This window comes from Simochromis diagramma, unplaced genomic scaffold (assembly GCF_900408965.1).
Source record: "Simochromis diagramma unplaced genomic scaffold, fSimDia1.1 OVJJ01000150.1, whole genome shotgun sequence".
In the NCBI taxonomy this organism is placed as follows: domain Eukaryota; kingdom Metazoa; phylum Chordata; class Actinopteri; order Cichliformes; family Cichlidae; genus Simochromis; species Simochromis diagramma.
The window spans coordinates 1,612,140-1,637,856 of NW_024387083.1; the positions used below are offsets into that span (position 1 = coordinate 1,612,140).

The 25,717-nt window shown below is 40.5% G+C and overlaps 1 protein-coding gene across 1 annotated transcript; it reads left to right on the top strand.

Moving 5' to 3' along the window:
- Positions 1-10,290: 10,290 nt before the first annotated feature.
- On the top strand, positions 10,291-22,587 carry rtbdn (retbindin). Its single transcript, XM_040045819.1, has 6 exons — positions 10,291-10,538; positions 11,433-11,594; positions 11,714-11,813; positions 12,600-12,728; positions 13,565-13,661; positions 21,189-22,587. Exons 2-6 carry the CDS (start codon positions 11,435-11,437, stop codon positions 21,534-21,536), a joined length of 834 nt encoding a protein of 277 aa, XP_039901753.1. The 5' UTR covers positions 10,291-10,538; positions 11,433-11,434; the 3' UTR covers positions 21,537-22,587.
- Positions 22,588-25,717: the final 3,130 nt, after the last annotated feature.

Genomic DNA, 25,717 nt, shown 5'->3' on the forward strand with positions numbered 1-25,717 from the left:
AGACCACTGTGTAGATGTTGTTTGATTTGAATAGACTGTGCAGGGTTCTGTTCCAGTTTAATTTGGATTATTAAAGTACTTCTTTGAAGGGCATTGCAACAGAATGATGCTGAGAAAGAGCTGGCTGTCTCTTTTGTACGGCATCAGTTGAGCAGGGAGATAAACCGAGAGGAGAAACTGGAGTAACTTTGTTGTGTTATCAGGTGTTATCATGAGGACTTAGCTGAAGCATCAAAAAGACAGAACTGTTAACAAAGCGACAGAGAACAGAAGAAAAGAAGATGTTATCAGAGTAATGTGGGGTTGTTTTGCGAGATGATGACTTGATCAAAGTTATGGCATTGTGTGTGTGAGTGCATGCGCGCATGCATGTGTTCATGCGTGCGTGTGTGTTTGATACAATATGAAGGGTAATTGGGCTTCAAAGCAGTACTGGCACAGATCCAGCTAGTGATTTTAGTCCCTCAGACAGTTGATGAACAGACCTACTTACACATGAAAACACACACGCGCGCGCGCGCGCACACACACACACACACACACACACACACACACACACACACACACACACACACACACACACACACACACACACACAGCTAAGCCTATTACAGTGACCAAAAGAGTCGTGCAAGAATATATAGTAACATCCAAAACACAGTGCACAGATGCGACTTTGTGCTTAGACTAACACCTGATGTTTGAACCTGGGACCTTTACATGTTCTCCACCTGTTTGCAGTTCATTTTTTAAGAAATCAGGGCTAATGACATACACTAAAATTCCCAGAAAGTTGAGATCTTTAAAAACAATCACATGAGCAGTGGATTGTATCACTCATGTAGAGGAGCGATTAGATGGTGCAAAGAGGCGTGAGGCCAGAACTGCGGCAAAAAAAAAAAAATTAAAGGGGAATGCTTTATCTTGTCTATTGATCTGCTTGCACTGAGGTGTCATTTCAGAAGTAGAATAATGGGATAAACAGTGCTGTTTGTCAGGAGATTCTATAGCCATCCATCTACAGCTGTAGAGCCTGCGCTTGTAATACAGACATGAATCTGACCTGATGTCTGTGATAGATTTTCCCAAAGCTGTGCACATGGAGGCATTCAAACCCTTTAGTTTGGGTCAAAAGTTTGACCCTTCAAATATGCTGCTTCATCAACATATCTGCTCATAACTCTAGATAGAGGAAGAATCTATGTCGGGGATGTCAAACATAAGGCATGGGGACCAGAATCGGTCCTGGAAAGACTGATTTGTCCACCTGGACAGCTTTGGAACACACGAAGGATGGAATTCATTTTTGTTTTACAACCTTTCCTATGGATGAAGACTTCCCTCACAGCCATTCATACTACATCAAAGTATTAACGTATCTACTATTGAACTTATTAAAGGATTAGATGTGTAAGTAATTAAATGTGTAAGTAAACTTCTTCACAGAAAGTGAAATTTCACTGATTCGGCCCTTTGAAGATCAAACTGACCCAGGATGTAAAAGGATGAGTTTAACACCCCTGCCCTCTATGTATGACCTCACTTTTCTGGTGATTTCATTATTAGGAGAGTGAATAGGATTAGATCAACAGCAGTGTCCCATCAGAAGGCAATAGGCTGGTTATGGTGAGGGTGATGATGAAGACAACAATGTGAAGAATCAGCTGGCATAAAGTTTGCATCAGTAAGAAAAACTTGTCCTTTTCAGCGTCTGCGCTGTCTGCTCCCAGCGTCTGCGCTGTCTGCTCCCACGCCAGGTTTTTCACCTGTTTCACTACCAGAGTTGGAAAAAATAGTCAGTGCAACAAAATTATCCGCTTGCTCTCTCGATGTGTTACCTGCATCATTATTTAAAAATGTTTTTTACTCTACTGGTCCTTGCATTCTTACTATAATTAACACCTCTTTGGCTTCGGGCATAGTCCCTGCCTATTTTAAAACTGCTGTTATTCATCCTTTGTTAAAAAAGCCTATGCTGGACCCATCTCTCCCTAGCAATTATAGACCAATTTCAAAAATTCCGGTAATCGCTAAGATCTTAGAGAAGATCGTGGCTAAGCAGCTTACAGCAGTCTTAGATAATTATAGTATTTTCGACAAATTTCAATCGGGCTTTCGTAAAGTCCATTCCACCGAAACAGCCCTTCTTAGAGTTTCTAATGATATTCTGTTACAAAGTGATGCAGGTAATTGTTCTGTTCTCTTAATGTTGGATCTTACGGCGGCTTTTGATACTGTTGACCATTTTATCTTTCTTAACAGGTTGAAATACTGGGTCGGTGTCTCTGGGACTGCATTGAAATGGTTCTCCTTGTATCTCTCTGACCGATTTTCCTCTGTGGCAGTTTCTAAGTATAGATCATCTGTCTTTTGGTGTGCCACAAGGCTCTGTGCTGGGGCCATTACTGTTTTTAGTTTATTTACTCCCTCTCCAGCACATTCTGAGCCCTTTTGAGGATATTTGTTACCATTGTTATGCGGAAGATATCCAACTCTATATATCTTTTAAGCCGGAGGAGGTTTCTAAGCTGCGGCTTTTAAATGTGTGCTTGGAAACCATTAAGGGCTGGATGGCTGAAAACTTCCTCCAACTAAATGATAACAAAACCGAAGTCCTCTTATGTGCCCCAGATAGACATAGACCCAGTATAATAAATGCTCTTGGTCCTCTTTCAGCGTTTGTAAAACCATCTGTCAGGAACTTAGGGATTATCCTTGATCCTGCTCTTACGTTAGATAGTCATGTTAAATCTCTTGTTCGGTCCTGCTTTTATCATTTAAGAAATATCTCTAAATTGAGCTCCATAATATCCTATACCGAACTCGAGATTGTTATTCATGCTTTTATTTCATCACGATTGGACTATTGCAATTCCCTGTTTACTTGTTTAAACAAAGGTTCCTTGGAGCGTCTGCAGATCGTTCAGAATGCTGCAGCAAGACTTTTGACGAAAGTTTCTAAATATTCACATATAACACCGTTGCTTAAGCAGTTACATTGGCTTCCTGTCGAATCTAGAGTCCATTTTAAGATTTTGGTTTTAACTTTTAAGGCTCTTCGACAACAAGCACCACCATATATTATTGAACTTTTGCAGCCCTATGCCCCTAGTAGGTCTCTGAGGTCGAGTAGTCAGGGCCTACTTGTCATTCAGTATACGAGACTGAAAACTAGGGGTGATAGAGCTTTTGCTACTGTGGCCGCTCGACTTTGGAACTCCCTTCCTCAGGACCTACGATCCGTTGATTCATTGATTACTTTTAAAAAACAGCTAAAAACTTACCTTTTTAAAATTGCTTTTTGTTAACTTTGTTTGTTTTTTGTCTTTTAATCTGTTATATCTGTAAAGCACTTTGTGATGTCTATCTAGAAATGTGCTATATAAATAAAATTTTACTTTACTTTACTAAGTGAAAATGCTGTTAATATAGTGCAAGACTGTCTACAGCAAAGTCTTGTTTTCAAGCCTCGCTTTTAAAAAAATGTATATTATATCTGTGAAATATGACATTTTAATATTATAAAATAAATCCCAAGAGTGATTTTTAAAATATTTTCTAAAAGAGCCGAGTAAATTTAGCATGAGCTTCAGTCCCTCTAATAATATCTGATGTAGCGTTTATCCTCATAATCACTTATCAGTTATTACACTGTATTTACTGACTATTTAGTCTTTACCTATATATCTCCAAGTAATGGACAGAGTTCATAACTGCTGTGCTTAGATGTGTGGTACTAGAATCAATATTACCATATTATCCTCATTAGTGATGACATTTACATACAAAAAATAGATTTTTGGATTATTCAAATTAAATGTTTTCTGAACCCTAACCCTAATAGAAAAGAAAAACAAGGAATGAAAAACACTGCCTCTTACTTTAACACATGAATGGGCTGGACAGAGAATTCAGTGACACCTACAAAACAAGAACCTCCTCCATGTATTGAGCGATGAGCTTCAGAGTGTCAGAGAGGAGGTAAAAGTTCAAAGTCTTAACTGTAGTTCGGCACAGGAGTAATCAATCCAACCGAGCATGCAGAACAAACAAAGGAGCAGGCAGAGCAAAAACCAGGGGACTGAACTGGGTCAAAAACATGCACAGACTGTCACAAGAAGAATGCTGGGCCACTGTGAATGTGATAGATGTGGTGCAGAACCGAGGTAAAACGCAGTTTAAATACACAGGGGAGACCATTAGACACAGGTGAAACACATTAGGGTGGGGAAGGTAATCACACAGGAGAGCAGCGAGGAGGTGCACCTGAGATAAAAGACAAGGGTAAGTGACAAAGTGAGACACATGAAAACTGATGAAAAATGTGCAACGAGAGGAAAAACAACAGAACATAACTTATAGAACCAGCTGGGATCTCACACTCAGCCATTTCAGTGTGTAACAAACTATTCATGTCATCTTGGTGACAGGTTCAGGTTTCAATGGGGAAAAAAGTTTATGCTGGATATTTTCACAGACTGGGTAAAGTGTTAGGAATGAAAGGATGCCATGCTGCTTGATGGAAATGAAAATGATCAACCTACAGAGGGATGAATTCAAGATGCCCTCCATGGTGGGTCAGGCCATCACTGACCTACCGCCAAACCTGTCACGCTGAACGACGTCACAGGCAGTTCACAAACACAGGGTTGCAATGGTGGATCTGCCAATTTTGGTATTCTATGATGAACGCCAAATAGAGGATGTCGGGCCACCATTATTAAGCCTGTTTCTGATTATTTAGAGACATTTACACTAGTGTCCTGCTGGAGGTCGTTTTGTAGCTCCGGCAGTGCATCCGTTCGTCCCTACACAAATAGCAGAGTCTCATTATAGCCCCTCTAGTGCACCTGTTGTTTTTTCCACTAACACCAAATCTGCTAAAACTGATTAACAAACTCCTCTGCTACTTAAACTGACCAGTTAATATCAACATCACACACGTTTAACTGATGCTGTGCTCTGATTAAAAAGTGTCCCTTTCATTTTTTTCAGTAGTGTTTTCCAGAATACATGAAACACTTAAAATTTGAATGCAATCAATACTTTCTGAGTGTGGATTATGGATTATGGAGACTATAATGTGTTTGATGGGCTGGAACTGATGGTACAGATTACACCATGTACAGTAGATGAGAGTTTAAATTTGTATTTAAAAAATGTTGCCATTATACTCGTGATGTATCAGCGTGGAGAAAATGTAACAACTTGTTACATAATGTGCAAAAAAAAAAGTCCTTTATACTGCATCATCACCAGCGTATTCCATTATCAGGTTTATGGGATTGATCATTATATTATGCAAAGTAATTAGATTACGATACTGAAAGAAGAAAACCACAAATCATTCAGGGTTCTGGGTGTAAGTGGAGTGCAAGAGAACAACAAATTATGACCATTAAAATGTTAAAAGACCACAATTGACTTTTTGTGGATTAATTTGGTGCAGAGTAGATGGTTGTTTACTGATGGCTTCTTAATGAATACACCACATTTGGACAAATCTGGATCTTGCTCATAAAAGCTTGTATTCCCTGCTCTGTGTTGTCCTTGGTCCAGAAATACAGAGAAGGTCAGACTGATTGACTTCAGTGTTCTGTTATTGAGCCCTGTCTGGACAGCTTGCTCTGCAGGCATCAGACCTTGTTAATTCTGTCTCAACAGGTGCTGTTGACGTACTCTGGCACGTAGCTCGCTCTGAGGATTTGACGTGTGCAAACAAGGTAGAGTACATAAAGAAGCATGTTCGAAAGAAGGTAAGCAGGTGTGCTGAGCTGCCGCAAGAAAGACAGTCCATCAATCCGAGAAACAGAAGCACCAAGATTTGAATTCTTCTGTTTCCCGGGAGTTAAAGGAGCTTTTCGTTGTGTCTGAACAGCAGCTGCAGTATGGAGCCTATCTCTCAGACCATGGAGGCAGCAGATGCTCATCTGCAGAGGCGTGGGTGGAGGTTTGTGACCAAACGGGGAGCCTCATCGCAGTTCGTGGGGAGCACCATGATGATCATGGCCACTTATGCCGTCACCACCCTGACTATGAACCTGGGGAAAAAAACACAGGAACGAAGATCGAGACCGAACGGCAACTAAAGATGGCTTCATCAGAGACCCGGACTCACTGCCTTCACCCTGTGATGATGTCGGCAGCAACGCCCGGAAGAGATCAGAAATGGTTGGGCTCAGCTTTGGTGCTTCATTCAACTCATCTCAACTTTCCTCTCTGAAGCTGGGAGGTGGTCTTTCACCTTAACCTGAGGTCATTATCATAAATGAGTGATGACAAATGGACGTGAATACATCACATGCACTGCTGCCATGTGACCACAGGGTGGAGAACTGGGACTACTTCATGACAACGAGCCACCAGCCCACTAGAGGCTGAATGTGTCTGACAGTTCAGACATTAAAAAACAAAGACAGTGGCATTTTCTCAACCCATTAAATGCATTTAAAGAACGATGATTAGAGCTATGTCGATGTTCTGTGACTAACAAGTAGAACTCTGATAATTTGTTCTTGTATTATGAGTTTCTTTCTTGTTTTTTTAAATCATCATAAAGTTGCCTTTTAAGTTTAAAACAAGCCTGTGTGACAGCAGACTGTAAAAACTGTAAAATGTCAGGTCGCTCGAGTGTTTCTTGTGAGACAGAAAATTATTGTAATGCTGTGCTGAATCACTGACTTTAAATAAATGATCAAATATATTCCAGTTTTAAGATTTCTCTTTTGATTTCTGTTCAATCCAGCAAGCATTTCACGTATATAAATAAAAAAGATTTGGAGGACACAAAGTGACAGGTGCTTTGACTCCTGATGTAATGAACAAATGAATCATAGTGTGATTCTGTCTTTATCCATCTGCCAAACACTGGACTCCTGGTGACATTTGAAATGTGTCCTGTTAGCAAAAAATGGCAACTTAATTTTTTTTTCTAAAAAAAAAAAAAAAAAAATCAACAAAAAACAAGAATTTGGCATTTGACCAGTGACATTTCTGTCAACTAAAAGGTCACTGAATTTGACCTTTTGTTAGAAAAAGCACCGAGCAGCAGTTCATTGTACCATTTAAACGGTTCAAATTATTATAAACGACGCCTCACTGAGAATATAACGCAAGATCATTTTTTCCTAAATAATGAAGGAGCTTTGAATGATTTCCCCATGTTTACAACATAATGATATCCTGATGTTGTCTTCATATAAACCACGGGGTTTCTATTTTTCCACATGGAGAGTAGGCTGAGGTTGGTTGTCACGTGGCTCGTTACCGCCACATTAGAGGACAGTGGTGAATTCTGTCGACATCACATTTTGACTGACACTTGTGAAAAATACAAAAAAACATGTTTAAACTCATGGGATAAATAGGCGGTGAAAATGTATTGATTAAAGTCTATTTACATTTATCAAACGCCATTTTTTTACTAAAACCCCACTGATAACTATAGGAAGAACCAACTCCACATCATGACAACCAAACCCTGCTATGGGGTAAGTAGTCACAAAGTGACAGATGGCTAACTACTGGCACACAAGTTGCACTTCCATTATATGAATACAACATCATTGTATACATAAGGTCCAGAAACCTCTTGATTCTCTGGGTCTGAGCTCATTTAAAGGTAGACTGAAGTCTAAGCACCCAAAAACCTGAAATTTGTTTTGAAAATCGTTTATTGCACAGTTCAAAAGCCAGCATCTGTGACAGTTATGGGAGCACATGGCACAGGTCGTTTGAGCATCTGTGAAGGCACCATTAATCCTACTCAGATGCTGTCCTCCAGATGACATCTTTTCTCTTGCCTGCTTCATAAGACGGTGCCAAATGACATTCCAACAGCGAAAAAAAGAGTCCAAATATGCCCAGACCTGCCACTCACTGAGCACATTTGGCACATTATGAAACGAAAAAAGCAACAAAGGAGGTGGGAAACTGTTGAGCTGCTGAAATTGTATATCAAGTAATAATGAGAAAACAGCTCTTCGAGTGTTGTTAAAAGAAGGGATGACGCAGCACAGTGGGAGGAAAAAGCCCTTATAGTAACATTTCATTTAAGTGACCGGGTTTAGATTGATTGAAATTTATTCTGTGGACACTGTGTTAACAGTTAGGACAATTAGATACTATTAAGCACAGAGGAGTGGATATTTGTATGGTATACCTCCCACACAGCCAGCATTTCAGTGCTTTGGTTTATTTGCCTTGGGTAAATTTGCACAAGTGCTACAGTGTTGTGCAAAAGCTTTATTGGTTCTGATGACACAGTATCACCTGGGATCAGTCTGATTATCAGGGAGAGCAGTGATCAGTCTGCAGCAGCAGCACCATGGAGTCACACAAAGAGACAGCCCTAATCCACAGGTGTGTGCGAGTGTACTGAGGAGATCTGGTGATGTTGGTGGTCACAGCCAATATTAATTGCAATTATTGTTTGCTCTTTGCACATGCCATCAAGCTGCTAATAAAAACTGTTTGTGAGTGCATCCTCAATTATAGCTCAACTCTGCTCATTTGCTGACTGGCTTTCATGCACTCGGGCTGATGGGAAACACTGATTGTTGTCGATTTCTGCACTCACGTTTTCCTGTTTACTTCACGACTTTGTCCAGTTATTTGGGTATGTTTTCATGAACGCACAAATGCAATTTTCAGTCCGGCTACTTGAGCTATTAGCGCAGCCTTTCTGGTGCCCCCTTGGCCACTGTAGCACCCTCTGTTAAAAACGGCTTTTGTGCACAACATAGACCAAGAGTTTTTAGAAAGCTTCTCAACCCCCTCACCCTTTCTCTTTCCAAAATTTCATGCAGCTGCAGGACTGCTTAGAGCGTCTGCCACCCCGGGAGTAATCGGTCAGTGTATCAAATCAAAGAAGCCCTAAATGGTGGAAATGAATGTTTGGCACTCAGTGAGTCAACAACGGTGGGTGATGCTGCTTTGCCAGCTGAGGGCCAGCCTAAAGGCTCAAGCGCAGGCAGAGACCCAACCCTGTTAAATGAGAACGACAACAAGGGTACACGGAGAGCAGCCTCTGTCCTCCCTCTCTCTCCCTTCCCTGAATAGCTCCTCACAAAGGATATTGTTATTCCCTCTCTAATTACCAGCTGAAGAGCTGTTTGTCCACGTCTCACTCACTGCGCTCTCACCCCCAGAAATAAAGTGCTCTGTGGTGATGACCCTCAGCAGTTATGAAACAGTCTGGTGGACAAAAGGGCCCCAGCTAACCCTCATTGCCTCCTTCAGCAATGAGGGTCCGGTGCAGTTCGCATCTCAGCTGAGTCTCCACCGAGACCATTTCATCTGCGCTCAATCTGTATGATTATTTGACGGCCAGTCTGTCTGGTCCCTTCCTGTCCCTGCACGGTTTTGTTGCCAAAACCAATCATGTCTAAGACATGTCACCAGTTTCGCAGTCTTGGTTTTAGGCTGATGTATCTAGGCCACAAGACACTCTCCATCTGCTCTTATTTGGTGGAAAGCCTTGGGAGGGCACTCAGAGAGAGAGAGAGAGATGCATCCAGCCAGGGATTAGGTTGGTACAGCAGGTCCAAGGGGAGGTGAGATTAAAAGCCAGGAGCAATAAAACACACGGTGGAGAAATAAGTCATGTCTGTCTACCCAAACTGAGGCCATGCACTACGAGGCAGTCCTTGAGCAAATCTAAAACTGATAACATGCTTTTGGAGAATTCAACCTCTGCTAGTACTTCCAGTAAGGTCACTGACTCCTATTTTTTATTTTCTTTCACACAAATGACCCACATGCATCCTCTAAAACACAAGAGAAAAATAAGGTGCACTAAACTCTGCCTTTGAGTTTGCAGTGCGCAGCAGCTTCGCGGTGAGTTCACGGTGTTTTGTTCCCGCAGAGATTTGTGTTCACTGTCCTCAGCATATCATGCGGTATTAAATCTCAGCTGTACCCTCCTCTGACCCTGTTATCTGAAATAAAGAAGTCCTGACCTCACCGTGTGTATGTGAATATGGAGGACAGGTGTGACTCAGCACCACCTGCGATTGAGCCTGTGAAAATGAAGGGCAGTTAAGTTGAACGCTCGCGTGTTTTCATGACATTTCATTTCTCCCGTGTTTCCAACCAAAGGCATTACTCGGAAGGGTAGAAGGAAAGCTGATAACAAGGAGGATTTGGTAAACATCCTATTGGGAGATTAACAAAGAGGGAGTCCGGTCTTTTCTGTGTGTGCGTGCGCGCATGCAACGGAGGGAGGGATGGAGAGAGAGAGAGAGAGAGAGAGAGCGAGAGAGAGAGGGCTTCCCAGAATGGGGCAGAGCAGGGAGGGGGTGAGTTGCCTGCTGGACGGGACTGAAACGTCCTTCATATAAACCGGTGACAAAGTGGCGAGCAGTGGGCCCCCGGGCGGCAGAGATCAGAGCCAGTACACAGACGCAGAGACCGAGAAGAGGAGACCGAAGCACCGAGCAGCGCGCACGGCGGTGACTGGAGCCACAGCAACACAACGAGGAGACCCGCGAACACAACCAAACTAATCCGGACGGAGCCGCATTTATTCCCGCCTACAGGTAAAACCCACATGGATGTGCGGAGAGACTAAGCTCCACCGGGTTTTTGTAATCTTGAGGTACAATTTAGAAGAAGAATATCCACACAGAGCACAGAGGGTCACACCTCTTAGCCTACCTGTTCGCGCGATGTTGGATGGATATTTTGTAGCAGATGGGGTTTGTCTTCTCCTGTCTATAAACTCACTAATGAGCCCGCGACCCCACCCCCCTTTCCCCATAACTGCGCTTTAAAATCTTTGACTCGCAGCTTTTTGAAGCATTAAAATGATCTGCGTAGACTTTTAGTTGTAGTTTTGAAGCCTTCACGTGTGTTTTGTTTCCTTCTTAATAACCGACAGAAAAAAAATTCTGAAAAGCTGTAAAGGAGAGAAAAAGGTTATTTCTACATTATATTTTCAGCCGCTCTCTCATGCGTAAAGTCGGGGCCACCTGCTCGGGGCCATGTCCCCGCGTTCAGCAGATTTGTTTAATTCGCGTCATGTAGGCAACACATCGACCGCAAGCCTGTCAGATTAAACGACTACGCATGTCAGCCATGTCAGCACAGTGCCTTAGTTCCAACTAATTAGGCTCACCCTGTCTATACTAGGTCACCACACGGAGAGCTCAACATGGAGCTAAACAGCCGGCGCTGGTATCTCACTTATACTCTGTAACTCAGCGTATGCCATAAGACTGACTCTGTGGGTGGATGGAACAGATTTAATTGCAGCCTTTTGCATCCATTATGTTTGATTCCCACCCCTCTAGCAAACCTTTCAGTTATTCTTGTTATTATTATTTGACGTAGTGCAAACCATTTAGTTCTGTTTTTATAATGATTCGGGACTGTGTGTGTTGTTGTTGTTTTTTCTATGCTGAACAATCTTGTTCATGTGTTTGTATCTACAGAGATGGACCTCACCTCATCCCCTTCGCTATTAATTTGCGTGGTTTTGGCGGCCGCCCTGATTGGCGGGACCCGCTCGGAGGGGGTGTGTCTTCAAGATGGTAAACACAAGGCCACGCCCAGCCCGGAGCCACACCTGACGGAGTGCTCTCTGTATGCAGACAGTGAGTGATCTCATTTTCATAGTCTGTAAATCTTGGAGATGTTGGAGAACAAATTAAATCTCAAATTAAATCTAAGAACAGGCCCACGTTAATGTGTTTCTCTCTTGTTGCTGCTACAGATAGCTGCTGCACTGAAGAACAAATCCAGGACATCTCTCATGTTCCTTCTGCCAATAATCAGAATGAACCCTGGGACAAGTGTGGGTCCCTCAGCCCTGAGTAAGCCTTAACCACCCTTCTAGTGTCCTCAATATTTTATTCATCTGCTGTTTTAGCCCGTTGTTGCCTCTTAATGGTGATATTTTACTGCTTCAGTTATCCATTTGTATTTTCAGTCTCATCAGACTGCTGTTTTCAGGAAAAAGCTAAAAACCACCAATTAATGACTGGTGGAGACCAAAAATTGACCTAAAAGAGAGTCACTACTGAATTTAAAGTCATCAGGTGTCCAGAAATACAACTAGAAATGACAAGTTTGAACATGAGCTGTTTAAGCCGAGAGATAATATGTAAAATAAGTCAATATTATAGTTGTTTTTATTGCTACATATTAGCTTAAAATCACTAGTGCTTGCTTTTATTAGCTTATTTCACATTTAATGGCTTTGTGTTTGATCTAGTTCTTCATTGGCTCTGTATAATCTATCGTTAACAGTAAGGGCCTGTGCATGTAGTCAGTACAGAATTTTAGTGTCTTAGTGGAGCCAATAAGGATGGATTTTCTGAAATAACAAACGGCACCTTAGACAAAGAGGCTGCCAGTTTACAGACAGCAACAGCAAACACATGATCAAGTAGGTCAAATTGAAAGAGGCATTTAAGTAGCATTAACCAAAGCTGGGCAAACATACTTAAGGGATCAACAGCAGCAATGATACTAATCAACTGCTCGTACTCCCCATCTTATTTAACGTTGTTTTCTTGACCTGTCTTGTGACCGGCTGTTCCGAGTTTAATACAGACTTCGCTGGTCAGTAACAAACATGACCTCTTGTGTCTTCCCAGGTGTGAAGGCTTCCTGAAGCGCGTGCTGTGTTTTTACCGCTGCTCCCCTGACGCTGCTCGCTGGCCTCATCCTCAGCGCAGCTCATACATCCAGGCTGTTCCTCTCTGCCATAGCTTCTGCCGTGATTGGTGAGGCTGCCAAGCACGTTACCAAACAAACTAAAGTCTAAATCCCCTGTCAGCGAAGGGATCCCTATCTTGGACAACAGCATACTGTGCTAAGATAGAGTGTCCAATAAAACTGTGTTTTATTTTTTTTATTTTTTAAGAAGGTGGCAAACACACAAAGCCTAACACAAACAGCTTCATTTCATGGGTCCTATGTAAGAAAGAAAGAAAGAAAGAAAGAAAGAAAAAATGAGACAACACTGGAAAGATAAGTGTAAGAGTGTTGTAAAGAATTAAAGGGCTGCTCTCTGCAAAAAATACTTAAAAATTACTTAACATTTTGGAAAATATTCTTTTTGGCTTTTCTGTTAAGAGTTGGCTTAGGATGAATGATGCTACTAGAAGCTTGTTAGCTTAGCACAGACACTAGAAAATGTGGCTTTATTCAAGTACATTTGAAAAATATATAAGTTCAGAAAGATACTCCAGAAACTTATAGATCCTAGAGTCTAACAGCTCATTAAAACACCGCTTGTCGCTTTCACACTGGATTTTTGTGAACATTAGACAAACAACATAAGGATTAACAAGCTTACGATGCGCTATTTCCAGTCTTAATACTCAGCTTATGTAAGAAGCTGCTGGTAACTTTATATTTAGCATGAAAGTGAAATCTTTTCATTTTAAGCTCGGAAAGAAAGTCGCTAAGATGTTGTTGTTTTTTATTGGTTTTTGTTAAATTTATCTAGCTCAGGTAAAAAATAAAAAATAAAAATCTCAAGAGAAATCATTTAAATAAAAGAGTAATTGTTTGTTTTGTCATTTACATTTTTCAACATTCACATTTGTTCTTTCAGGTTTGATGCCTGCAGGATGGATTTGACTTGCGCCCGTAACTGGGCCAGAGACCCCAGGGGACAGAACTGCACTGGAAACTGTGTTCAGTATCAGCAGGTAGGCTTTAAGCAAGATTAACCGGATATATTGAACCTAAAGCTATTTTTGTGTTTAGACTGGGGTTTTTTTGGTTACATGGCAACTAATAGAAAATGGATAATAAAACTGATTAGTCTACTAGATTTTCTTGCAGAGAATAATCAATAAATAAAATAAATTTCATTTTGAACAGCTAAAAATATCTCTTCTATCATAAGCTAGTTTTAGAGATACAGTAAGTGCCCTTCATGAGTATTAGTCTTTAATCACTTTTAAGTACCCAAAACTCTCATTTGTCTTTAAATATCTGTGTAACGAAGGACATTCTTGTGCTAAACTTTGTAGCAAAAATTAGCATGCTAAAAACTGATGGTAATACACAGTCATTCCTGTTTAACATCAGGAAGCTAGCATCACATGACACCGTGAGGATGGTGGCGTAACACCAGCATTGGCACCTATGTCACCTTGTTAGCCACGTAGAAATAAAAATTGTAGTCACGTGCTTTATTATTAGCAAGCAGAGCACAGTAAAGTCACAGCTTAGCTAAGGTTTTCTGGTAAGCAGAGGTGGGTGTCAGAGATTTGAATCCTGCTGAGTGACCTCGGGGCTTGTCATTTGAGATCTTTGTTGCAGGCAGAAGGTCAGAAACTGTGGCGTGGTGCCTTAGTGGTATAGAGAGAGAGACGGCGGTTAAATGAGGGGTTAACGGCACCAAGGCTGAAGTGTGAAAAGGCTGGGCCCTGCTTCAGTGGGCAGAGGCCAGCTGGGTGATTGAAAAAGAGTGACAAACGGGTGCTGGTGTGCGCAGCTGAGACCAGCAGCAAAATGACTCACACTTCACAGGCAATGACACTCTATCTATAGACCATGTCCAATGGTGCAGTGGTGCCTGAAGAAGTAAATATACACATAAAGGGACCTGTTTTTTTTTTTTCTCACATTTTTATTTTTATTTTTGGACTCTCACCTATTTCATAATTCAGAAAAATATCTGTTCCATCTTCGACCTTGGTGCAATCTCTTAGTCCATCTACTGCAAGAAACAAGTCGTTTTAACTCCTCTCACATCTTTCAGGCAAGCTTTCTTCTGATTGGCTCCTCCTCATAATAAAAATGTTTAAATAGTAGGTGGGTGGATCTTATGGGCTCACATTCCCCTTCTCTACAATGTCAAACTTCTCCTCTTTGATACACATGAAAATCAGACATCTGTTCTTTGCACGTCTATTCAATTTCAATGAAATTATACATATAACACCAAACACAATAATAGTCACATCAGTAATGCAGAGAAAACTCCAGGCGACCCCCTTATGAGCAAGCACTTGGAGACAGTGGGAAGGAAAAACTCCCTTTTAACAGGAAGAAATCTCTGGCCGAACCAGGCTCGAGGAGGTGGGGGTCATCTGTAGTGACTTGTTGAAGGTTGGGAGTATACAATAAAGTACTGTAGTTTTTAGCATAAGCCAGAGTTTGTCGCTGTTAGCTCATCTTGTTTTAAAGTGAAACTTGACTGTTCTCCATTGATTTTTTTTTTTTTTTTTTTTTTTTTTTTTTTTTTTTTTTTTTTCTGACTATCTGAAGAGAAGCAAATACTTCCTGGGTCCTCTGATTGGCTTCCCAACATCAGACAGGGATATCATGCCTTTGCTATACTTAGAAGGGGAAAAAATAGCACTTCTACCTGTTTCTGCACTCTCCAATGTCAGGATGTCTGTTGTGCATCAGAGGGGATTTAGATGTGAATATATGCAAAGCCAGCTAGAAAATAAGTAGGTATACATCACACACCACTCATATATCTTAATATATCCGAGAGTGTGCTTTCTCTTGATTTCACTCGCATTTATCTCAAACAAGCACAGGGAGAGAGAGCGAGAGGACCACAGTGACAGATGAGCACACACCCACAGCCGCCAGGCCTATTAAGGCTGTCTGGGGGATATTAGATGATTATTGGAAATTACACATTTGTGAGAAGAGAGTAAAAGCAAAAAGAGACGTTTGGGGAGTGTTTGAGTGTGTCTCTGTCACGGTGTGTTTTCTGTGCTTTTATTGGCCCATTTTAATGTAGGGCAACACTAATGGTGCAAAAAATACTTCCAATAAATTTAAGCAGCTCTCAAAACAGAGTGTTTCAGACAGCTCGTCGGTACGCATTCAGTGCATTCAAGCAAACTAGCCCTCTTTACAGGGGCCACAAACAAGTGGCTGCCTCCCGTTTTTGGAGGTCAAAACGGTAACACTTTGTGTTTTCCTCCTCAGCCAGCGGAGATGGGAGATTTCACCTCAGACCTGCTGCACACAAGCAGCCGCTCAGACATCACACTAAAACACTCTCAGCTCCACTCCACCCAATGTTGGCGCACGTGGGTGTCTGCTGGATAAACACACACCCATACAGTTATTATTTGTAAAAGCTGAAAGCAGTAGATGTCGATTTGCATAGAGACAAGCGGATACTTTTAAAAGCATGCATAAGCACCCGCAGACACATCCTTTGCATGCAAAAATCCCTCTGGCACGCTCACTGTCTCGCTCTCTTTTTGTACTCATTGGTTACATTATTTGCCAGCCAAGGTCTGATTTATCTCAGCGTTAGACACTTTTTTTTCTGCTCCTGATGCAGTGGGAATGAGGTTATGTCTACAAAGAACAGCACAGAACGTCTGTGCTTGAACAACAGCATCTGTCGATAAGATATAGTGAACTAATGGTTTGTAGGGATTGGGGGGAAATGCTATAGATTTCAAAGATACCAGTAGAAGCTTAGCTTGGATAAAAGGGAAGAAATGGTAGCAAATTTAGCTGGACCTGTGTCCTACTAAATTACCTGTATAATTAAATAGTAGTAATACTTATTTTGCAATATTCATACAAGGTTCTTATGTGAACATGGCCAAAAAAGCTGAATAATAGCCATTTAGTAATAGCAGAAATATTGCAGCTTCCATTCACTGCATTGCTTTGTAAGTTTGCGGCCCTGAAAAATTGGAAAACAAGAAACCACAAACCTACACAGTAGTTAGGATTTTTTTTTTCTTCTGGTCTAGTGTTCTGTCATTGGAAAAATAAGAATCAACCCTGGCTCAGATTTTTCATCTAAAAACAAAAAAACAGGGAAAATGACGTGTTGTTTGAGGAATTTAGTTGTTGCTCATCATAGTTGCTTTTCTATAAAAGTGGTGGTGTTTCCATCATCATTTTATCTGCCTGTCTCATGGCTCCATCTAACCTGTGTTCCCATTCTTAAGTCTAGCTAAAGTAATTAAGTACAATACAGTAATGCTAAGTCAGCCTTAAAAACAAATGTAATTCTTTGTCGCTTCTTCTTCCAATCGTCCACATTTGTCATGATGTCATTAATTCAAATTATCGTATTGTCATTTAGCAGCTTAGATCTAAAGCAGGAGTGTCAAAAATAAGGCCCGAGAGCCAAAATCTGGTAAAGACACCAGTTTGCCCCACTGGACGGTTTTGGAAAATGTTTGGAAACAGTATTTTCATAGTTTTTCGAATGATGAAGACCTCATACTGCACCAAAGTATTAACCAATAGATAAACAGTTACTTGCAAGAAAAGGGGGCGGGTATTTTCTTAAATTACAGAAAATTCTGTCCAATGAGCTACAAGACCTTTTTGTGTAATTTTACCCCGTATTTCTTACAATTTCAGCCCAAAAAGTCATGCTAACAGATTTCTTAAATTGCTACAGCAGCATTTCTTTATGACACACAAAAACGTGAGATGTAGTGTTGAAACTGCTCTTCTTTGTGCACTTTTCTTCTCATGTTAGATATCTCAGGGGTTAAATGTCCAGTGAAACTTATTTACACTGACAGAAAGGCGAGTTTCTCACTGGCCCGGCCCTCTTAAGATCAAAGTGGCTCACATTATAAAATGAGTTTGACATCCCTGATTTAAAAGCACTATCCTTTCAAATAATGGACATTACAACTGTCATTGTACTATAACTGTATGTTATAAATAATTTGATCACAGATTCTAATAGTATTATTCCAAATTTCATTTCTTCAGTCATTCATATACTGAGATTAGTTTTTATTGGTTTAGTCAAAAAACTCATTCTGATCATGACTGCAAGCTAAAATAATTTCTTCTGTTGCTTTTTTTTTTTTTTTTTGCACATCAGGTGTAATGTGTTCAGTTTCGGATGGTGAAGGGCAGAATTAAATAAGGGCGAAGAGGACAGCACAGAGCCCCAGGAAATTTCTGTATCTCACTTATTTGATCACACCATGTCATCTAAAGCCACTCGTGCTCATACTGAATTAGCTTTGGCAGCAAACCGTGTGTGTGTGTGTGTGTGTGTGTGTGTGTGTGTGTGTGTGTGTGTGTGTGTGTGTGTGTGTACCCTTGTATGTGTTATAGGGTTGCTGCGATAAGACCTAAGTGTCAGACAGAGAGCTTGTAGTGGCGAGAAATAGCCATCATCCTGTTTGTCCTTCCAACACAGTAAACATATTACTTTTTTTTTCTTCTTCTTCTCTGAGCACTCTGCGTGACTCAGTCTTAATCCCCCAACAGACAGGAGGATGAAAGGAAGCAGACGTTTGGGTGGGGGTGTGCTACAGAGAAACAGGGGAGAGATGTACAAACAGTGAGTGCAGCAAAAAGCAAGGGGCGGTGGAGGTGGGAGGGGTACAAGAGTAGGTGATGGTTACTTGGCAGCACATCTTAATGACTGGTTATGAGGCTGTCACTGGGGAGAGGGATCGAGAGCTTAAACACAGAAAAGCGAGTGTGTGTGTGCGCGCAACTGAAACTTTGCTAATTTGCTTTCCTAACTATTTCTAAGCTTGTAGGCATAAACCATTTACAGCTAAACGGCTTAAATGTTGAATTGTGATTTGGTGTTACTTGTGCAGTATCCCCCCTTTAATCCGTATTTGTGTCTTATTAGAAGAGGAGCGCCTTTTTCCTCCCCCCCCCCCCCCCCCTTTTCACGCCCCAGAAACTCTGGCGCTAATGTCAGCAGTAACTAGACTTTCCCCTCAGAGTATAACTTTATAAAGACAGAGAGTGCTGTAATGAATTTTCTGTCAGACGGAGACACAAAAGGTGCTGCCAGCAAACTTTTCAGATTCTGCTCTGCGCGGCTTGTCGGGGACTGCAAAGGTGGCACCGAGATGAATTCTTTCAGATACAAGTGCGAGCTTTTCAAGGTCGTGTCTTGTGATTTGCTTTCAAGGCTGGTGTAGGTGAAGGGAGGCAGGAGAGGCAGACAAAAGCAGCCTGTGAGAGCAGCTGCCCGGCGCCTGCAGCTCCCCTCTTACACCTGGAACAGGTGCTTTGTTCAAGGCCAGTGCTGCTCTGAGATGGAAAAGTCAATAAATGCTAATGTTACACAGCAGCGGCGTGTAACAATAATGCTTCAGTTAATGGATTTTACACTTTCACATAAATAGTGTAACATATGCCCTTTATCATACATCTTTTGCAAGATTAAATCCCAGAATCTGAAATTTTGCTTGCTCGTTAATAATAATGGATTGCATTTATATGCGCTACCGGCAACCTTCCAATTACATGACGAACACCTAACTCTTGAGCCACGATGGCTGCTGTGCTGCTGGGCTGCATATGAAATGCTGTGTTTGCAATATATTCTGTTTTATTTGAACAACAGTTAACCTTTGTTATTCTTTTCTGAACCGAGCATCTTTTATCATATTTCAGGCCTGCTTTCAGGAAAAAATGGGTGTGTATCAGACGTTAGCGATTTCTGCTTTTAAAGCTCACCTTTGGTTGTCAATTCATGTTTCTTGGCATATATTGAGGTGTCAAATGTCATCATTAAGGGCACACGGGGAGGTCGTTTTTTTAGGGGGGAAAGAGTTAAGAGTAACATAATTCTGCAGGTCTGACATATAATTAGAAAATTAGGAGGAAAAGCAAAAAGCTGTGTAAGAGAATACACAGCTTTCCTTTCCAAGCATACCTGAGCAAGATGAAGGATTCATAGCTTCACTTTTAAATACTGAGCATGACTCTAACAGTTACTATGGTAATACTTGTACACTACTGTTCAGTGGTAAGTTGTAGGTTTTACTTCGATACATGTATTTAATAGCAGCTGAAACTGTTAGTTGCATTAAGGCAAAAAACATTTTGCTTTTAAATGTGCTGGTGCATTTTTGAATCTATGACACGTGAGATTGTTTTTAAGAAAATGTGTCCAAAAATGCACATTTGGATGTTTGTTTAACCCTGTAAAGTCTGAACCCTGAAATAATTGCCAGAATCTTTTTTTTTTTTTTTTTTTTTTTTTTTAAGTGGGAGTGTTTATTGAACCTTCTGACAAATTAAAAAAACAACAACCAAAAAACATAAATTTGCATTATTTAATTTTAATTGTATCATGTTTGTTATACCTGGAATTTTGTGCAATTTAAAAGTCACACTGATGATGTAGAGGCTTCAAATATAATACATGTTAAAGAGTTAAATGTTACATTTTCCCCTAGGATTTTATTCAAGCTAGTCTTTAAATGCTTTAATCAAATTAAATAAAACATTACATATAATACAAGAAATACATGATTTAATTTATTCAAAAGGAGGTTGTCTGTCATTTCGTATTTTTGCCTTCTAATAATAGTTTCCTTTTTTTAAAAAAAAAAAGTAAAATATATATTTTTGTAGATCTTTTTTTAAAGCACTGTTTGTATGCTGAAGGGTTTAATTTATTCTACAAATCAGACTCTTTTAATCTTAAAACCATGCAGAACAAATGATTTTTCGCCTTGTTCCTCTGATTTACATCATGATAAAAAAAAAATGTACAAAATCCCATCAGTGGGAAAAAAAACCGAAAAACTTTGTGTAATGTGCCAGCAAAATGAAGAACCGCTAACTCTGAAGCCAGCTCTACCCAGTGTTCAGATTTCTGTTATGGAAATTTATGCAAATCTGGGCATTAGTAGATTGTGCTGAATCTGAATATTTAAACATTACAGAAAACTGTGAATAGAAAAAAATAATCGCCTTATGCTTTGCGGTGGTATCTAGTTAACATTTTCCCCTTTTCATTATTTTATTTTATTTTATTTTATTTTATTTTTTAATTAAAAGGTCTGCACGTCCACATGGGTGTTTTCAGTCTTGTAACTGTAAGGTACCGACTTTTTGTGCCTACCATTTATGTAGTGCTAAATCACAGCAGTTGCCTCAAGGAGCTTTCTATTGTAAGGTAAAGAACCTACAGATGTAAAGGGAAAAACCCCAACAATCAAATGAGCAAACAATTTGCGAAAGTGGGAAGTAAAAACTCCCTTTTAACAGGATGAAACCTCAGTTCTGTTGGAGGTGAGTGCAGAGAGGCAGTATAAAGCTTTACTGTGGTTTGTGTGAGGGTACCAGCAGAAATGATAAAGATGTAATAAAACACTTGCTTTTTGTTTTCTAATATTTGGTATTAAAGCTGAATTCTGAATGTTGGCACTAAAAGTCAAGGTTGTATCTCTGTGGATGGCAGAGAAAAATAATCTGCATAAATTTTGTGTTCTGCACACCTACAGATGTACCAGCACGGCAGAGATCTCTGCGAAAGCCTGTGGGGTGATGCCTTCATGACGGTCGAGGATGAGCCGGAGGAGGTTGGAGAGGCCGGAGAAATCGGAGTGGATGTCGAAGGCGTTCGTCCCTGCGGCTGCCTGACTCTCAGCCCCTCGGACAAGGACGTGATCGCCGCTCTCAGAGCCCAGCAAGACGACCCGGAGGAGCTGGATACCACCAAGACCGGCTTGCCTCAGTACCGGGCCCCTTGCCAGGCCAAGCTGCCCGTGCAGCCCAGAATGGGAAACTCCGTGCTGCGTAAGCGCTCGGTGGAGGTGGAAGACGTGGAGGGGAGTGGCAGCGGTTTGTAGATGGTGATACATGTATTCTTAGTGATAATCCTCTAGATCGTCATATACAAAAATCAATCCCTTGAAAGGGAGTTATATCCTTTCTCCTCTAACTAAACTAAACCATACAAATTTAAGCTCTCATTACTATCTTCAAATCGCAGGCATAACTTCTTTGATTTACAAAAATGATCTGATAATCTGATTTAAGTGACAAGCTTATGAACACCCGATCGATTCTTTGAACAGCCAGGATTAAACGAAACACCAAGAAAAAATTTTCAAATGAATTTAAGAAGACTACTCAAAGCTGAGTAGTCTCAATATTTTGAAAGGGCTCAATAACAAATACACTTAAGACATCCCATGATGGCTGCAAAATGTTTTTATTGCCAGCTAACAAGAGCATCTTTAGTGGGAATTTGCTTTTATGGCTCAGTGTAACACATGGTCACATGGTAAAAGTCCTGCAGTATTAGCACTTCTGCATGAGTCAAACATGTCAAACCCAAAGTACTACATTTCATGACAATGTTGAAAACAATATATCACCATCCCGCTACTTATCTCAACTGTCTACTAGCTGGCTTTGATTTGTGCTTTAGTTACTTGTTAAATGCATTAATTAGTCCTGTGATTCCATAATGTGCAGTCTGCTTGTCATGGAGTTTATGATAGTGGAGAACGTCAAAAGTTTTAATCATAATTTTGAATGTATCTGAGATTTTTCCAACACAGTTAACTGACCTGAAAGCAAGTGTTCTGGTATGAGAACAACAGCGCCTAATACCTGAGGGGAAGGTTTAGTATTCAGAAACAACATCGGAGTAAATCAGCAGGGGCCGCATCCGTGCCAGATAAGGTTGCTCCGGTAGTTCGGTCATGTATCACCGATGTACTGTGGGTGTTTTATAAGTAGGCCATGTGTTTCTACAGTTGGGAACTGTTAGATGTAAATGTTTTATAAGAAAACAAAAAGGGAGAACTAATTTGTTTGATTTACCATAAGCTTGCTGAAATGAGTGTTTCTGTGCTTTTCTTTTCATTCTCAATAAAAACATTTCTAAACATTCCCGATGTTTCACATGCCTTTTTTGTGGTTTCTCTCCCTTTTTTCTTTTAATTTACTTTATATAGTAGGTGAGATTTCATACATGCTTTCTGGTAACAGCAGGTATCTGCATCCACAGCGCCTTTTAGAAAAGTGTTGGCTTTATTCATGCAAATGTGCAAACAATTCACAGGTCAGAATTAGATGAGCAGTTAAGAAAAGAGTTGGGGATTATTGGAGTGATATATCATCAATAATTTCGAGATTTCCAGGTTATTGAAAAGTCCTCCTTTAACAGTTTTTAGCTATAGTGACTCTTCTATATTAACAGGGATCAAATAAATCCAATATACTCATTATCAACCGTCAGAGAAAGAGTCCCTAATGTGGAAAAACGGGGAACTGTATAAACTAACCATTAATATTTACGACTGTAGGCTTGTGTTAACCCTGTGATGGTCTGGGGTCCTGTCCAGGGCTGTCTCGCTCGCTATGGGTGAAGGAGATTACCTTGGGACTTTGAAACAGGTCTTTTCATATCTTCATTTTTTTTAGTTTTAAGCTTTTAAGGTTTTGACTCTTTCAGGTCTCTCCATAAACTTTGCCGCTCCTTTCCCTATTTTGAAATCCTCCTTACCTGTTACCACCTGCTTGCGTGGTCACCGCGGGCTTCGAAACTTTAGGTCGAGTGGCCTCTCGTCTTTGGAATTCTCTCCTTGCACCACATTCACTTTCTGCTCGACCATATACCATTTCCCATTTTATGGTACTTGATGTATCAAATACTTTTCAAGATATTGTTTTTTTGTTTTTGTTTTTTACAAAGTTCCAACCAGCTGTTTTCAGGCACCCCTTTTTCCTGCTCATTAAAATCTGATGTAATGTTTGAACATAAATATCTTAAAAGCTATTAAAGATTTTTTTTTTTTAATGACATTTCAACTGGTTTCTTCTACAATGCAAAAAATAAACTAAAGTATTGGCTAGTTAAGTTATGAAAACCATATTTTAGCTGTTCTATAAAGTCCCATCTTTGAGCACGCACTACTAAATAAACTTCACATTGCAAAAAGCAGCTAGAGACAGGGTTCGAATGGCACAGAGCCCTGCAGAAGTCTGTGCAGCCCTACATCGATATGCTTTCCCAGACCATCACTGATCCACCACAAAATTGTTCATGCTGAACGGTGTTACAGGCAGCATGACGTTCTCCGCGCCTTCTCCAGACCCTTTCATGTCTATCACATGTGCTCAGGGTTAACCTGCTCTCATCGTTGAAAAGCACAGAGCACTCTAGAACTCCGTAAACACGCCCACTGAGGGTACAACCCTAACCCTAACACTAAACCTAGGCAATCGGGGTAATAAGAAAGTCAGTTAGTAAATGTTATTTCTTTAGCACATTTAAAATCAAACTGCTTTACACTCAAATAAAACATAATAAATAGATTCCTAGCAGCTGAGATAGACTCTTTCCAAAGGTTAGTCAGAAATAGTTTGTCTTCAGTTTTTATTTAAAAGCAGTCATAGCTGATGTCTGAGGTCACTCAGAGGTCATTCCAGAGTTTTGGTGCAACAACAGCAAAAGCATGCGCCCCTTTTAAACTAAGCTTCAGCCACGACATGATCAGGAGTGATGAAGAAGATACCCTTGATCATCTGGATGGAGCGTATGGGCACAGCCTGTGTACCACATACACAGGTACAAGACCATTAAAAGCTTTAAACACAAGCAATGCCACTTTATACAATTGTGTAATGAGCTGGTGCGAGGCTGCTAACACTGAAGTAACACGATTGCTCTTTTTATGTCCCAATCAGCAATCTCGCTGCACCGTTTTGGGCTAATAATAAAAAGGCAAGAGATGATTGACTGACTCTGGTGAACAGTGTGTTACAGCGGTCCATTTTAAAGGCATGCACATCCCTTTATGTCATTATTAGATGATGTCTTTTTTGTTTTTGATTAAATTGTTCTTCTGAGTCTTGGCAATCAGGGAACACACTTCAAAAACTTTTTTTTCCCACAAAAGTCTTGCACACTTTTCTCCAATATAGAGATTTAGGGTAGGGTAGGGTGTGATGACTTAGCCCACAGAGGATTACTGGGCAGGGCAGGCTGAAGCTGAAAAGCAGGCGTCACTTGCTGGTAGCTTTACTCCCGTTCCTCCAGTCTTACTTCTTTCCTTAGTGGCTGTATATGCAATACTCTCTTCCACCTGACAGACTCACATGGATGCTTTCAAATCTCCCATCACCACACACACTAACGATGGTGTCACATGTGTGAAAACAATACAAAAAATGATAGAGAAATCACAGTTACTGAATTAGTTCAACTTGATCATAAATAAGCCCTTAAATTAACTCAAATACAAAGAAATCATCACAGAAATGAAAAAAAAAAATGTTTTTAGTTTCAGGCATTTTAATGCTTTTTAATTACTTTGTGCTTAAGGGTTTGTAGTGTTATGCATTTTTACTATATTAAGTTTTGCATGCATATCAACACCATTGTCCTGGAGCCCTTTTCTAGAATATGCCCACTCGCTGGGTTTCTGATTAAAGGGTTAAAGGACTAAAATAACACAAAGATTTCTGGGGAAGTAGATTTTCCACAAGCTTTCAAAAAATATCAATAGCTCAACATCAGTCTATGAAGGAAAAGTAAAGCTTTATTTACTTTAATTACAGCTTATTAACATTTTATAAAGGATGACTTGTGATAAAGTGATTGTGGTTTGATGGAGGAAAGTTTAAAAATGTGTCACAGAACATTTCTTGCCTTTATCAGAGGAGGTTAAATTTGCATCTAGTGTCCCTGTGAATAAATACTGCAGTGCAATCCTTTCTTCAAATACCAGGACCCCCACTGAGCAGAGCTACGCACAGATCTCTGCGTCGTGTATCGGAAACCTCAAAGCTCTGGAAACAGACAGCCTGCGGCAGCTGACTTCCTCCTTCTGTGTTCTTGCTGCTCGCTGATGTTTGAGCTGAAGCGTTACCTTCTCGCGCATCACCAATTATATTCCCATGTGTTAATTTTTCATGAGTAAGGAAAAGTTGTTTTGGCTAAATAAAGATTCATTTTCACATCATTCTGTCCCTGAACTCATTAAGTCAACCCAGGAGAAGCATTCATCACCGCAGG

Excerpts from the sequence above, each read along its gene's own strand:
- rtbdn (XM_040045819.1), top strand. The coding sequence starts at position 11,435 with ATGGACCTCACCTCATCCCCTTCGCTATTAATTTGCGTGGTTTTGGCG. Across the intron at positions 11,595-11,713 it reads GTGCTCTCTGTATGCAGACA|ATAGCTGCTGCACTGAAGAA; the intron begins GTGAGTGATCTC and ends TTGCTGCTACAG. Across the intron at positions 11,814-12,599 it reads TGTGGGTCCCTCAGCCCTGA|GTGTGAAGGCTTCCTGAAGC; the intron begins GTAAGCCTTAAC and ends GTGTCTTCCCAG.